Source organism: Ascaphus truei, chromosome 3 (genome assembly GCF_040206685.1).
Source record: "Ascaphus truei isolate aAscTru1 chromosome 3, aAscTru1.hap1, whole genome shotgun sequence".
NCBI lineage: Eukaryota > Metazoa > Chordata > Amphibia > Anura > Ascaphidae > Ascaphus > Ascaphus truei.
The window spans coordinates 243,983,069-243,996,228 of NC_134485.1; the positions used below are offsets into that span (position 1 = coordinate 243,983,069).

General features: G+C 44.1%; 1 protein-coding gene across 3 annotated transcripts in view; it reads left to right on the plus strand.

Moving 5' to 3' along the window:
* The window catches only part of FSIP2 (fibrous sheath interacting protein 2), a 225,397-nt gene that overhangs the window by 119,533 nt on the left and 92,704 nt on the right, over positions 1–13,160 (plus strand). For all 3 annotated transcript variants that reach the window (XR_012799882.1, XM_075590485.1, XM_075590484.1), the window contains exons 10-11: positions 7,509–7,591; positions 9,560–9,661. Coding sequence is in view for 2 of the 3 variants with exons in the window: in XM_075590485.1 (XP_075446600.1) it covers positions 7,509–7,591; positions 9,560–9,661 (185 nt within the window). In the remaining variant the exon portion in view is untranslated. The remainder of the gene's footprint in view (positions 1–7,508; positions 7,592–9,559; positions 9,662–13,160) is intronic.

The window sequence follows — 13,160 nt, forward strand, 5'->3', positions numbered from 1 at the left end:
TAAAGCTGTGCCCGTCGGATTGGAGGCCATCGATGGACGTCCACTTCAACCGGCTTTCATTTCCTTAGAAACCAGCAAAATTACTCTCCTAACGACGAATGGCCATCAGGAGGAGATTTCCCTGAATGTCATCCATACACCGTCCGGTAAGGTAATTCTAGGACTGCCATGGTTACAACAACACAATCCGCAACTTGACTGGACTGATAAAGAACCCATACACTGGAGTCCCTGTTGCGCCAAGACCTGTGTAACCTCTACTCAATAAATTTGTGGTCTAATTACTCCCAAGGAGGATAAGTGTCCTACCCGAGGTCTACGCAGAATTCAAGGATGTGTTCGACAAGATACGATCCAAACTTCTTTCCCCTCATCGCCCTTTTGACTGTCCTATTGATCTCTTGCCTGGTTCTGTCTAAGGTAAATTGTACCCCCTGTTGCTTCCTGAAACTAAAGCCATGTTGGAATATATCCAAGAAAATGTAAAGAAAGATTTCATTCGTAATTCCTCGTTCCCAGCCGGAGCCGGGTTCTTCTTCGTTAAGAAGAAAGACGGTTCTCTTCGCCCTTGTATTGACTATAGAGGACTAAATAAAATCACCTTAAAGAATCGCTACTCACTCCCCTTATCTCCGAACTTTTTCATTGCCTCCAAGGAGCCACTATCTTTTCTAAGCTAGATCTGTGTGGTGCATATAATCTGGTACGGATAAGGCAGGGCGACGAGTGGAAGACGTCCTTCAATTCCTGAGACAGTCATTACGAGTATTTAGTTATGCCTTTTGGTCTATGCAATGCCCTGACCGTTTTTCAAGAATTTGTTAATGTGATATTCCGGGATCTCCTGAACCGCTTTGTCATCGTCTACCTTGATGACATTCTAATCTTCTCTAAGTCCCTTCCTGAACTAAGTCCCTTCTAATCTTCTCTAAGTCCCTTCCCACACTAAACTGGTCTTATCTTGTCTTCGTGAAAATCACCTTTACGCCAAATTAGAGAAATGCCAGTTCAACCAGACTTCCACGACATTCGTAGGATACATTATCTCAGACTCTGGTTTTTCTATGGTTCCTGCCAAGCTTAAGGCAGTTCTGGATTGGCCTCAAACTACTTCTCTCAAAGCAGTCCAGCGTTTCTTAGGATTCGCGAACTACTATCGCAGATTCATTAGAGACTTTTCTAACACAGTAGCCTTGATCACAGCCTTAACCAAGAAAGGGGCAGATGCTGCTTCCTGGCCACCCGCAGCAGTCCAGGTTTTTGATAAACTCAAGAGAACTTTCGTCTCCGCACCCATCCTAATTCATCCTGACCCCAAACTACCTTTCACCTTGAAGTTGATGCATCCGATGTAGGGGCTGGCGCTATATTATCTCAGAGACAGTCACCACAGACTAAGCTACATCCTAATGCATTTTTTTTTTTTGTCAGCAGGACAGAACTATGACGTTGGTAATCGGGAGTTATTAGCTATTAAACTCGCTCTTCAGGAATGGAGGCACCTCCTGGAAGGTACGGAACATCCAATCACCATCCGCACAGACCATAAGAACTTGCTCTATATTGAGAGCGCCCGTCGTCTTGGATCTTTTTCCCAGAGAATGGGCATTTCCTTAAATTTTTCATCCGGGTACGACCCTCAGACCAATGGTAAAAACCAAGAGGACAAATCAAACATTGGAACAGTACTTACGGTGCTTCATTTCCGACGCCCAAGACGACTCGGTAGATCTTCTTCCCTGGGCAGAATTCGCCCACAACTCTCTAAGTAATGAGTCTACACAAGAATCCCCATTCTTTATTAACTAAGGATTTCATCCTGCACGCCTTCCCATCACTTCCTCTTCTTCCGGGGTCCCATTGACTGCCAACAAAATCAACTCTTTGCAAGAATCCTGGAGGAGAATTCAAAAGACTCATGGAGAGGGGACTCGCAGACAAAAATCCCAAGCGGATCGTCATCGTCGCAACGTACCGGACTTCAAACCAGGAGACAGAGTGTGGCTTTCCTCGAGGAACATCAGGCTCAAGACACCCACTCTCAAGATTTTTGGGTCCATACACTATCCTGGAGAAGGTTAAGCCGGTTGCGTACCGCCTTCAACTTTTCCTCATCTTTGAGGATACCTTCGGTTTTTCATATATCTGTCCTTAAGCCTGTCTTTCAAAGTTCTCACTTTCCAGACTCCTCTTCTACTCCTGCTCCAGTCATAGTACAAAGACAAGAAGAGTATGAGGTACAATCCATTATTGATTCAAGAATTTCTAGAGGAGCAGTACAGTATTTGGTGCATTGGAAGGGGTTCGGACCAGATGAACGATCCTGGATACCCCATCACCAAACACATACTTCCAATCTCATAAGGCGGTTTCACGCAAAGTACCCCCTCAAGCCATATTGGAGTTGTCCAGAGGCCACTCCTCAAAGGGGGGGTACTGTAAGGAATCGGGGAGCACGTCCCCCACAGCGCACTCTCTCCTTACCTGCTGCCTCGCGCAACCCCGCTGTCCTTACAGCACGCGCCCGCCCTTGGAGGAGCTTTGTTGACATCACGGAGTCTGGATCCACTCCCCGGTTACAGCGCGCGTCAGCGTTGCGCACACGTGACGCATGTGCACCACTCCCCAGCAGCACGTCAACTACCCTCATCACGCCCACCTGTCTACAGGACCACTCCACCTATCCTTGCCTCCGCTGAGGCCGCACCTCTACTCCTCCCCTCTCTCTCATTGGTCCTGCTCTCCCATATATGCTCAGCTGTGCCACTTGCACTTTGGCTGAGCATAGTTCCTGGTAGCGCTTGTTCTCCCACTTCCTGGTTCCTGGCCTTGCCTTGCTCCGTGTACCTTCACCTTGCTTTCAGATTGATCAAAGTGTACCGACCCGTCTTGACCCTTGGACTCCGCACTTCTGGCTTACCGACCCCGGCTTACCTCTGACCTTCCACATCTCTCCAATCCTGATCACGGTTTATGGACTTCTTCATTCCTATTGGCATTAACTCCTGACCACGGCTATTGGACTCAGACCATTCTACTGGCTCCTACCTCTGACCTCGGTAAGTATCAAGACTAATCTGATTTCTCCAACCCTGACCTTGCTGCCCGACCATCCACTCTCCAGATGTGCCCCTGTGGCTGTTGGTGGCGTTTCTACCCATTCCCACCTCAGTACCGGGTTCCTGCCTTGTTTGTGGTGAGCACAGCATTACAGTATCTCATGCGGTGTTAAGTTATGTTTCCTAGCCAGAGTACTTCTCGTACCCATTAAGGCTAAGGCCACGTTTGTATTGATGGCGTACGTGCGATGGAGCGAAACCTGCACTGAGGTCCAAGGCGATGGGGAGGCATGGCCATGACATCATGTTAGTTGTTCGCCCTCATTGGCTGAACCGTGCACATGACCCAACCGTCACGCGGTAAAGACAAAATTGTTTGTCTTCTCAAGAATCTCGATCATGCTTCATCGCTCGCGCAGTTGCGCGCTCTAGGGGTGGCTGTCACGGGAGACCAGACAATTTACACCTTTTTATCCGGGATCATTCACTGAGCAAAACAAGGTAAGGAAATAAATTGAAGTTTATTCGCACAAATTCGCTTACACACAATGGAACACAAAATACAGACAACAAGACACACATACTGGGGGTCTGGGGTCGAAAACTAGACTTTCCTAGGTGCAGGGAACTCTAAATATGAGTTTTACTCGGACTTGAACATACAGTAGCCCGGAATCTCCGGTTACCCAAATCAGCGTGAAGTTCCACACGCATCCGTTCCCTTCTCTTCTGAGAACTTGGACTTTTCTTGACCGCGAGCTAGTACCGATCCTCTGGAACTAAAATCGGCTACAAATCCCAGCCGCGTCAACTACGTTCGATTTTGAGAACTTGGCCGCTAAAATCGGGACTTAGTCTCCTGCAGGAAGGCTTTGCTGGCTTGGAATCGAAGCCGACTGCTCTGCTCTTTGCGCAAGAGCAACTTTGAAAAGCCCGTCCGCCCTCTTACTCCTGAAGAACTCAAATCTCATTGGCTTACAGATTATTTAAACTAGGTAATGTCAGAGCAATAGCTCAAAAAATCCAGTGCTCAAGAGTTCCTCACTAGTCTGTGTTAGCAGGGGACAGGGATCTGCTGTGTAATCACATGCAGTTACTCTCCAAGAGAGTCTGTACTCACGGCTTGTAGAGCAGGCTGAAAACGGAGAGAGTTATGTTGTATGAAATCCTGTATTCATTGTAGTGCCCCGCTCTGTATATGCTATCCGGCCAAGATCTTGACTAGCCCGTCACGCCAGGCACTGGTGGTGTCGAGTAGAGGGTATCCGTGTTGTACCTCACTTGTGGCTCCGTTCAGCAGCGGTCTCTCGGCACTCTGCATCCCTGCTACTGGGTAAACCCCTCACGGGACCTCCAGCCTCTCTCTGGTATCAGATTGACGTCATCTCTTGCCGGGTCCAGCAATAAAGTACTGCAATAGCTTGTAGTTGAAAAAATTCAATCTCACACAAGTCCCCTGCTCTGCGTGCTCCCTGGTAATACAATACAGTATATGAAACACCCCAATAGGGGAAAAAACCGATGCACAGCTTCAGTTATGGGATGAATATATCAAAAGGGTTTATTATATTAAAAACATGGACAAAAACAAACTGATATTGTCACTCTAACACGTTTCACACGCAGGGTGCTTTATCAGTGTAAAGCACGGTGTAATATGTCATGTGTTGATGTTCATCTGAAGTTGTATTTACCAAATTTTAAGACCTGCTAAGGAACAGATGATTGTTATTATGTCCTGATATGTAAAACCATAGAATTCAAAGAGGGTGTACTTTCTTTTTCATACCACTGTATATATTTCTGGAGACGCCCTGCTTTAATACTGTTATTAATATTTTAATCAAACCAGTGAGATCACCTGTAAGAGCTGTGCAGGGAGATGCAGATCGTAGTGGTAGAACTTAGAAAAAGGCTGAGATAAGGACAATGATATTGGCAGTTTCCCGAGTGGTATTGGCAGTTTCCTTCCTTACGTTTTTTGACTTGCAATAATTCTTTCTGATTACCGTGATAATCAAAACACAAAGAACACTGTATGACGCAAAGACACTGTGCATACAGATAAGGCCCTAGAAAAGCACTCAAAGTCTCATGGAGGAGATTACCCTAGTCAACATATAGTACAACGGAGAAAGAACTGGACCAAACATGATTGTAGTGTATAAATATGCTTTATTAAGGATAATTAAAATTATTGGTACCAGAAGTTATGGTGAATAAAGTGAACTAAATGCAATCAGTGCTCACTCCCTGTATGGGTTAATGGTTGGCAAAATGCCAAAAATGTCCGAAATGGAACAATGAGCATAAGCACTGTGAATTCCAGAAAGCACTTGACCTATGCCTATGGTATAAGGCTATAGGGGCTAATTACCGTCATTACCGTGATAACACAAATGTCAGACCGCAAGGAAGGGTCATGCAAAATCGTTCGAATTGGCAGTGATTTTATCGAAGCTACTAGAATAGCCCCATAGTCTCTATGTTTGTGCTAAGTTACATTTATCATTATTAGGATTTTGCCTTGCTGAGTTATACAGATTACATTCAGTGGAAAATGTGTTTGTCATACTTACTGTATATTTAAAACCAGAGACAGAACATAAAACACAGACAGAGCTCAGTGCACATCCAGTGAAACTTATACATGGTACAGTGCCTAAATATATATCTACAGTATAGATATCTATTAAATAAAATGGTCTTTTAGTTTAACATTTTGACCAAATTGTTGTAAGCCCCTGAGCCACTACACGGCAGACCACATCTCAAGGGTCCCTAACACTAATATAAATTCTTAATAACCTGTGCATTACCAGGAAGAATGATTTATAATAAATCTGTCAAAATTAGTTGCATAGCTCTAAGTCTGATTGAAGCTTTTATTAACCTGTACATTACCAGGAAAAGCACTCTGTATTAGATTTGTCACAATCATACTGCAAGCAAGCAAGTTCCCCTGAGAGTGGGAGATGCTATGGAGTGAGCTTTTAACAATTTAAATGTGGGAGGGGGTGAGCTTCAATTAGGTAGGAGGTTGCCACCCTCCAATCAGCTAAGACTAGCTGAACAAGAATTATAAAAGACGTGGTCTGCCGTGTAGTGGCTTAGGGGCTTACAACACTTTGGCCAAAATGTTAAACTAAAAGACCATTTTATTTAATAGATATCTATACATATATATTTAGGCACTTTACCGTGTATAAGTTTCACTGGATGTGCACTGAGCTCTGTCCGTGTTTCATGTTCTGTCTCTGGTTTTAAATATATAATGCCATGCTCAGTAGCACTCCTCTGCTGTATGAAATCCTGTATTCATTGTAGTGCCCCGCTCTGTATATGCTATCCGGCCAAGATCTCGACTAGCCCGTCACGCCAGGCACTCGTGGTGTCGAGTAGAGGGTATCCGTGTTGTACCTCGCTTGTGGCTCCGTTCAGCGGCGGTCTCTCGGCACTCTGCGTCCCTGCTACTGGGTAAACCCCTCACGGGACCTCAAGCCTCTCTCTGGTATCAGATTGACGTCATCTCTTGCCGGGTCCAGCAATAAAGTACTGCAATAGCTTGTAGTTGAAAAAATTCAATCTCACACAAGTCCCCTGCTCTGCGTGCTCCCTGGTAATACAATCCAGTATATGAAACACCCCAATAGGGGAAAAAACCGATGCACAGCTTCAGTTATGGGATGAATATATCAAAAGGGTTTATTATATTAAAAACATGGACAAAAACATACTGATATTGTCACTCTAACGCGTTTCACACGCAGGGTGCTTTATCGGTGTAAAGCACGGTGTAATATGTCATATGTAATATGTACATATGTAATATGTAATATGTCAGTGTAAAGCACGGTGTAATATGTCATGTGTTGATGTTCATCTGAGGTTGTATTTACCTAATTTTAAGACCTGCTAAGGAACAGATGATTTTTATTATGTCCTGATATGTAAAACCATAGAATTCAAAGAGGGTGTACTTTCTTTTTCATACCACTGTATATATTTCTGGAGACGCCCTGCTTCAATACTGTTATTAATATTTTAATTAAAACAGTGAGATCACCTGTAAGAGCTGTGCAGGGAGATGCATATTGCAGTGGTAGAACTTAGAAAAAGGCTGAGATAAGGACAGTGGTATTGGCAGTTTCTCGAGTGATATTGGCAGTTTCCATACTTACGTTTTTTGACTTGCGATAATTCTTTCTGATTACCGTGATAACACAAATGTCAGACCGTGAGGAAGGGTCATGCAAAATCGTTCGATTTGGCAGTGATTTTATCGAAGCTACTAGAATAACCCCATAGTCTCTATGTTTGTGCTAAATGACATTTATCATTATTAGGATTTGCCTAGCTGAGTTATACAGATTACATTCAGTGGAAAAATGTGTTTGTCATACTTACTGTATATTTAACTTGACATGTGTTTTGTAATATTTTTCTTAGTTGTCACTGAGAGATTACCCGTTCTTCTAGAAAAGTCTATTCCAAAGTCTGTACAAGATTCGGGAATTACAGAACCATACAAGGTATTTTTTTATGCTACTAATAAAAACTGATTAGAAATAGATACAGATATAAACAATACCAAACATTAGGAAAAATGGCACAGTGAGTGAGGCCTGGAAGGCGGCCATACTAATTTTCCAAAAAGGACTAGAAACACTGACATAATTATAAAAAAGGCAATCACCTCAGGGATTGGGGCAGGGGCACCCAGAGCTAAAAATAGCATGGGTCTGACTATCATCTCTAGCTATCTCATTGGCAGCCAGGCTGGGAGTGATCCAAACCAAAGTTAAGCTGTTCTCCACCTTGAAAATGAACAATAATTACATGACATTCCATGAATGTCATAACGCCCCCTATAGTTTTGGTGCTGGTGACATTGAGAGAACAGCATAATTAAGTTTTAAATAATTTTTCTGAGCTGTAGTGAAATGTGAATTTTTTTTAATTACCGTATTTGTTTTCATTATGATTTGTTTGTAAATAGGGGTGCATATAATTATTTATGGTAAATACATTCTGTTTGAGTACATCTGTTACAGCTAAATACACAGCTGGGAACTGCTGACTGCCCTCGTTCCCGAGATACGTACCAGTGAAGTTACTGGTATGACTTCCTGGTTTTGTGAGGGGGATTGGAATGGTAGTTCAATAGGAAGCAGCAAACTAATGATGTTGCAATTTCCAGTTTGGAGGCTATTTTGTTTCCCCTGGAGGGAGATTTAAGCCCAGTACGGATCTCAGGAACAGTAGGGATGCTGGAGTTGAAAATTGATCAGTTCAGCTCTAGGGGACCCTCCCCCATTCCCATCCCTTAAAAAAAAAAAAAAGGCAGGGGAGTTAAAAAAAAAATCTGAGACCGGGGATTGTTGCTTGAACATGCTTGCAAACGTTACACTGCAGTCCTGCCTCCTGTCTGAGCCTTGCCTGTGTTGCCTGACCTTGCTTGTTTTTTGGATTCCGCACTTCTCCGCTCCTGACCCGGCTTACCAACGACGATCCGTACCTCTCCGCTCCTTACCCCGCCTTACCCACAACAATCCGCACCTCTCCAATCCCGACCTTGGCAAAGTACCTGCAACGATTCGTACTTCTCTAATCCAGACCTCGGCAAGTATCCCTGACCATCCTGACCTCTCCTACCCCGACCTGGCTACCTCGACCAATCTACACTCCAGACATGCCCTCGCGGCTCTGGGTTGGCGTTTATCAAATCCCCACCTTGGCCTCGTGGTCACGCCTTGTTTGTGGTGAGCGAATCGTTACACAGATGTTACATGTCATTACATGTCATTACTAAACTTGAAAACTGTGTCACACATAGACAACATGTTTATTATAAAGAACGACCACTGTTATATCACACACTCAAAGGCTAAAATGTAATTTATTAAGTAACTGTGAAACAGTAAGTTTGTAGCAGCCTGCACATGTTTATTGAAATGAAACACATTTTAAAGAGGCCATAGGTTTATCCTTAACCGGCTGCATGATTGCCCACTACTACTGCAGAGTTTTTAATGTATACTCGAAGTGCATAAAGCAGCATTTAATTCAAAATCATACAGTATATGTGTTTTTTAAATAAATCAGTTGTGTAGTATTACAAAATACTTACTGCATTTTTTTTTTAATGTCACTGGCCTTTTTACTCTTTTGTTATGTATTAAGCTTCCTTGGATTGCTATAGGAAACTATTTAGGAAGCTACAATACTTAGGCAGCAATATTGCATGCCCTGGGAAACAGGATTTTCACTGATCAATCATAGCAGAACAGATCGATCGTCAGCTTAGATAATTGCCATAAAGGCAAGGAATTGCTGCATACAGTATATTAAAACAAACAAAAATTTGGGCAAGAGGAAATGCCCCTATCATTTTATAATGGCCAACTATCAGTTTATTTTGTTATAGTATCTTGTTATGCACATCTGTTAATGTGTGATGCAAAGATATAACCCTTAGGATATTGGTTTTGCTTTTATAGAAAAGACAACATGTTGGTAAAATTGTTACAGAAAAAGGAACAATAGCCAAAAAAGCCGTTATTGAGGAAAAAGAAACACCTTGGAAAAAAACTACTGAAAAGGTAAATACTTCAGTAACTTACTTTACTATTTATAAAATTAGCATTAGGAAAATAGTGTTAGAGATGTGAAAATATATGATTGTATTCGGGTCGTATAGTATTATTTGCCACTATTTTTTAAGATCCCCCATGACAGTGATACATACAATAGGGGCCTGTTCTAGTATCTCCAAACTTCTCATTGTTTTGTAGACCTCAAAGGATACCATGTAACATGTCTTAAAACTGAATGTCAGAAGAAGCATATAATACATTTTCAGTAGGCAAGAAATATATTTAATGCTTGGAAATGCAATGATAGGACCTGACAAGATATAAAATCTTTTGAATGTAGTAACTTAGGAGCCTATTCTGGTAGCTCTGAAGTGTTACAAACGGATTTGAAAGCCTCCAACTCTTTTTTTTGTCCACAACTGTTATACTCGTCGCTCCGTTATACAAACCCCTTCTGAAAACTAAAAAAAGTTAACATCACCTAAAGAGTGGCGAGATTGGTATTGCTAGTTATATCTACCGCCTGAAATATGGGTTTGGCTGAGAGAGCAAAATCCATAAGTCAAACTAGGGATAGAGTTAGCACCACCTCTGGTTAGTTTTAAATAATTTTTCTGAGCTGTAGTGGAATTTGATTGTTTTTTTTCTTCTTCATATTGTCATTTGTTTCTAAATAGGGGTGCATATAATTATTTATGTAAATACATTCTGTTTGAGTACATCTGTTACAGCTAAATGCACAGCTGGGAACTGGTGACTGCCCTCGTTCCCGAGATACGTACCAGTGAAGTTACTGTTATTTCTTCCTGGTTTTGTGAGGGGGATTTAAATGATCATCCAATAGAAAGCAGTAAACTAATGATGTTGCAGTTTCCAGATTCTTGTGGAGGGAGATTTAAGCCCGGTAAGGATCTCAGGAACAGTAGGGATGCTGGAGTTGAAAATTGAGCAGTTCAGCTCGAGGGGACTCTCGCCCATTCCCATCCCTTTAAAAAGGCAGGGGGGTTAAAAAAAAAATCTGACATAGTGGGGATTGTTGCTTGAACATACTTGCAGACTGTAAGGATCCGTCATTCGCGCGCTCCCTACCGGCCTACACGTGTGATCAGGCCTCCGGCAGCGCATCTCGCGGACCGGCGAATGCCAGCGTTCCTTCTAAGGGCGCGCACATAGCGCGCTCGGCACTAAATGCCGTTCCCGCTGGTCCCACCTCCAGCTTCCTCGCACCTCTGTCTAAAGGGATACACCTTTGCTGTCTCCCTCAGCCAACCACAAGCCAGGCATACTCCTGAGTATGCTCCCAGCTTATTGGACTGTTCTGCCTTATATGCTCAGCGGGCCCTCTGGCACATTGGCTGAGCATAACCTTGTTTATGTACGCTGTGTTCACTGCAGTCTTGCCTCCTGTCTGAGCCTTGCCTGTCTTGTCCTGTGTTTCCTGACCTTGCTTGTTTTTTGGATTCCGCACTTCTCCGCTCCTGACCCGGCTTACCAACGACGATCCGTACCTCTCCGCTCCTGACCCTGGCTTGCCCACGACGATCTGCACCTCTCCAATCCCGACCTTGGCAAAAGTACCTGCAATGATCCGTACCTTTCCAATCCAGACCTCGGTAAGTATCACTGACCATCCTGACTTCTCCTACCCCGACCCGGCTACCTCGACCTATCTACACTCCAGTCGCTCCATCACGGATGTGTGTTGGCGTTTATCAACTCCCCACCTCGGCCTCGCAGTAACGCCTTGTTTGTGGTGAGCGCATCGTTACAGTATTCTCAGCCCTACAAACATGGACCTCGCTGAGGTGGGGCGAGTCTTGAGCACGCATGGCAGCATGTTTTCAAAGATTTAGATATATTTAGAGCAGAACGACCGACGCATGGAACTATTTCAAGAGAATCTCCTGTCTCTCACGGTCCAGGCGCATGCTCCTCCTCCTACCCCTTCGGGTCCTGTTGCCACCACATCTACACTTATGTCTATGACCCTGACAACCGAACCCTGACTTCCGACACCCAATCGTTACGCTGGAGATCTGCACGGATGCCAAGGGTTTCTTAATCAATGCTTTATTCAGTTCAAAATTATGCCTTCTCATTTTCCTTCTCAAAGATCCAAGATGGTGTATATCATTTTGCTACTCACCGATGGCTAACTGGCCTGGGCTTCCCCCATCTGGGAGCAAAGATCGGACCTTACTCAGGACATAGGACACTGTCCGGTGTACTTTGATCTATATGATCCATTTTTATTGTAAGCCTTTGTACTTGATTTTATATCTTTATAAATTGACATTTTTGCCTTATACTGATCTCCCTTCTTTTGCGCACCCACCCCTTTTGTTCATAGGATAATTCGCCCAGGAATTCCGCAGAGTCTTTGACACACCTGGTCGCAAGGTAACTGCTGCTTCCTCTCTTTTCCACATTTCCCAGGGAAACTGTCCTGTCGCTAGATACGCTCTTGAGTTTCGTACTATTGCTGCTGAAACCGGATGGAACAACAAGTCGTTATCAGCTGCCTTCTGGCAAGGCCTCTCTGAGACTTTAAAGAATGAACTCGGTGCACAAGAGCGTCCTACCGATCTTGAGTTGCTGATCTCTATCTGCATCTTCGTTGATCAACGTTTACAGGAAAGGAGGTCTGAAAGATTCCGCCATCGCCTGCTCACTCCGAGAGTGTCTTCTCCCCAGGTGTGCACACCGGAATCTTTTCACCCCGATGTCCCTGAACCCATGCAACTAGGTGGTAATAAGTTGTCCGCCATGAAAAAACAACGCCGATGCAACGCCGGACTCTATCGGTACTGTGGCAATCCCGGTCATCTGGTACTTCACTGCCATCACATGTCGGGAAACGCCAGCTCCCAATGAGGTCCAGGGGAATCACATTAGGAACACTTTCTTTATCCCCTATCACTGCAAAACCACCTACTAGGATTTTGCTTCCTGTTACGCTCACCGGCGAGGACTTCCACGTTTCTGCACTGGCCTTTGTGTATTCCGGGTCGGGAGGTAATTTTGTCGATCAAAGTTTCGCCGAAAGGAATAAGATCCCCCTTGTCCGCAAGAGAGGTCCGGTGGGATTGGAAGTCATTAATGGTCGACCTCTGCAACCAGCATTTATCTCCCTACAGACCATCCTTCTTCATCTTCATACTGTTGAGGATCATACAGACGAGATCCAGTTGGATGCCATCCACACCCCTTCGGTGGACGTGATTCTTGGTATACCATAGCTGCAACTTCACAATCCATGCATCGATTGGTTTGGCAAGGATCCTGTCCTGTGGAGCCCCCTCTGCTCCAAAAACTGTACAGTGTCCTCCAAAAGCATCTGTGGGGTCACTACTCCCAAAGAAGTAAAAGTAAAATTGCCTGAGGTCTTTGCCGAATTTAGCGACGTATTTGATAAAGCCAGATCTGAGGTTATCCCCGCATCATCCTTTCGATTGTCCAATTGATTTGCTTCCTGGCTCGGTACCTCCCAGGGGAACTTCTTATC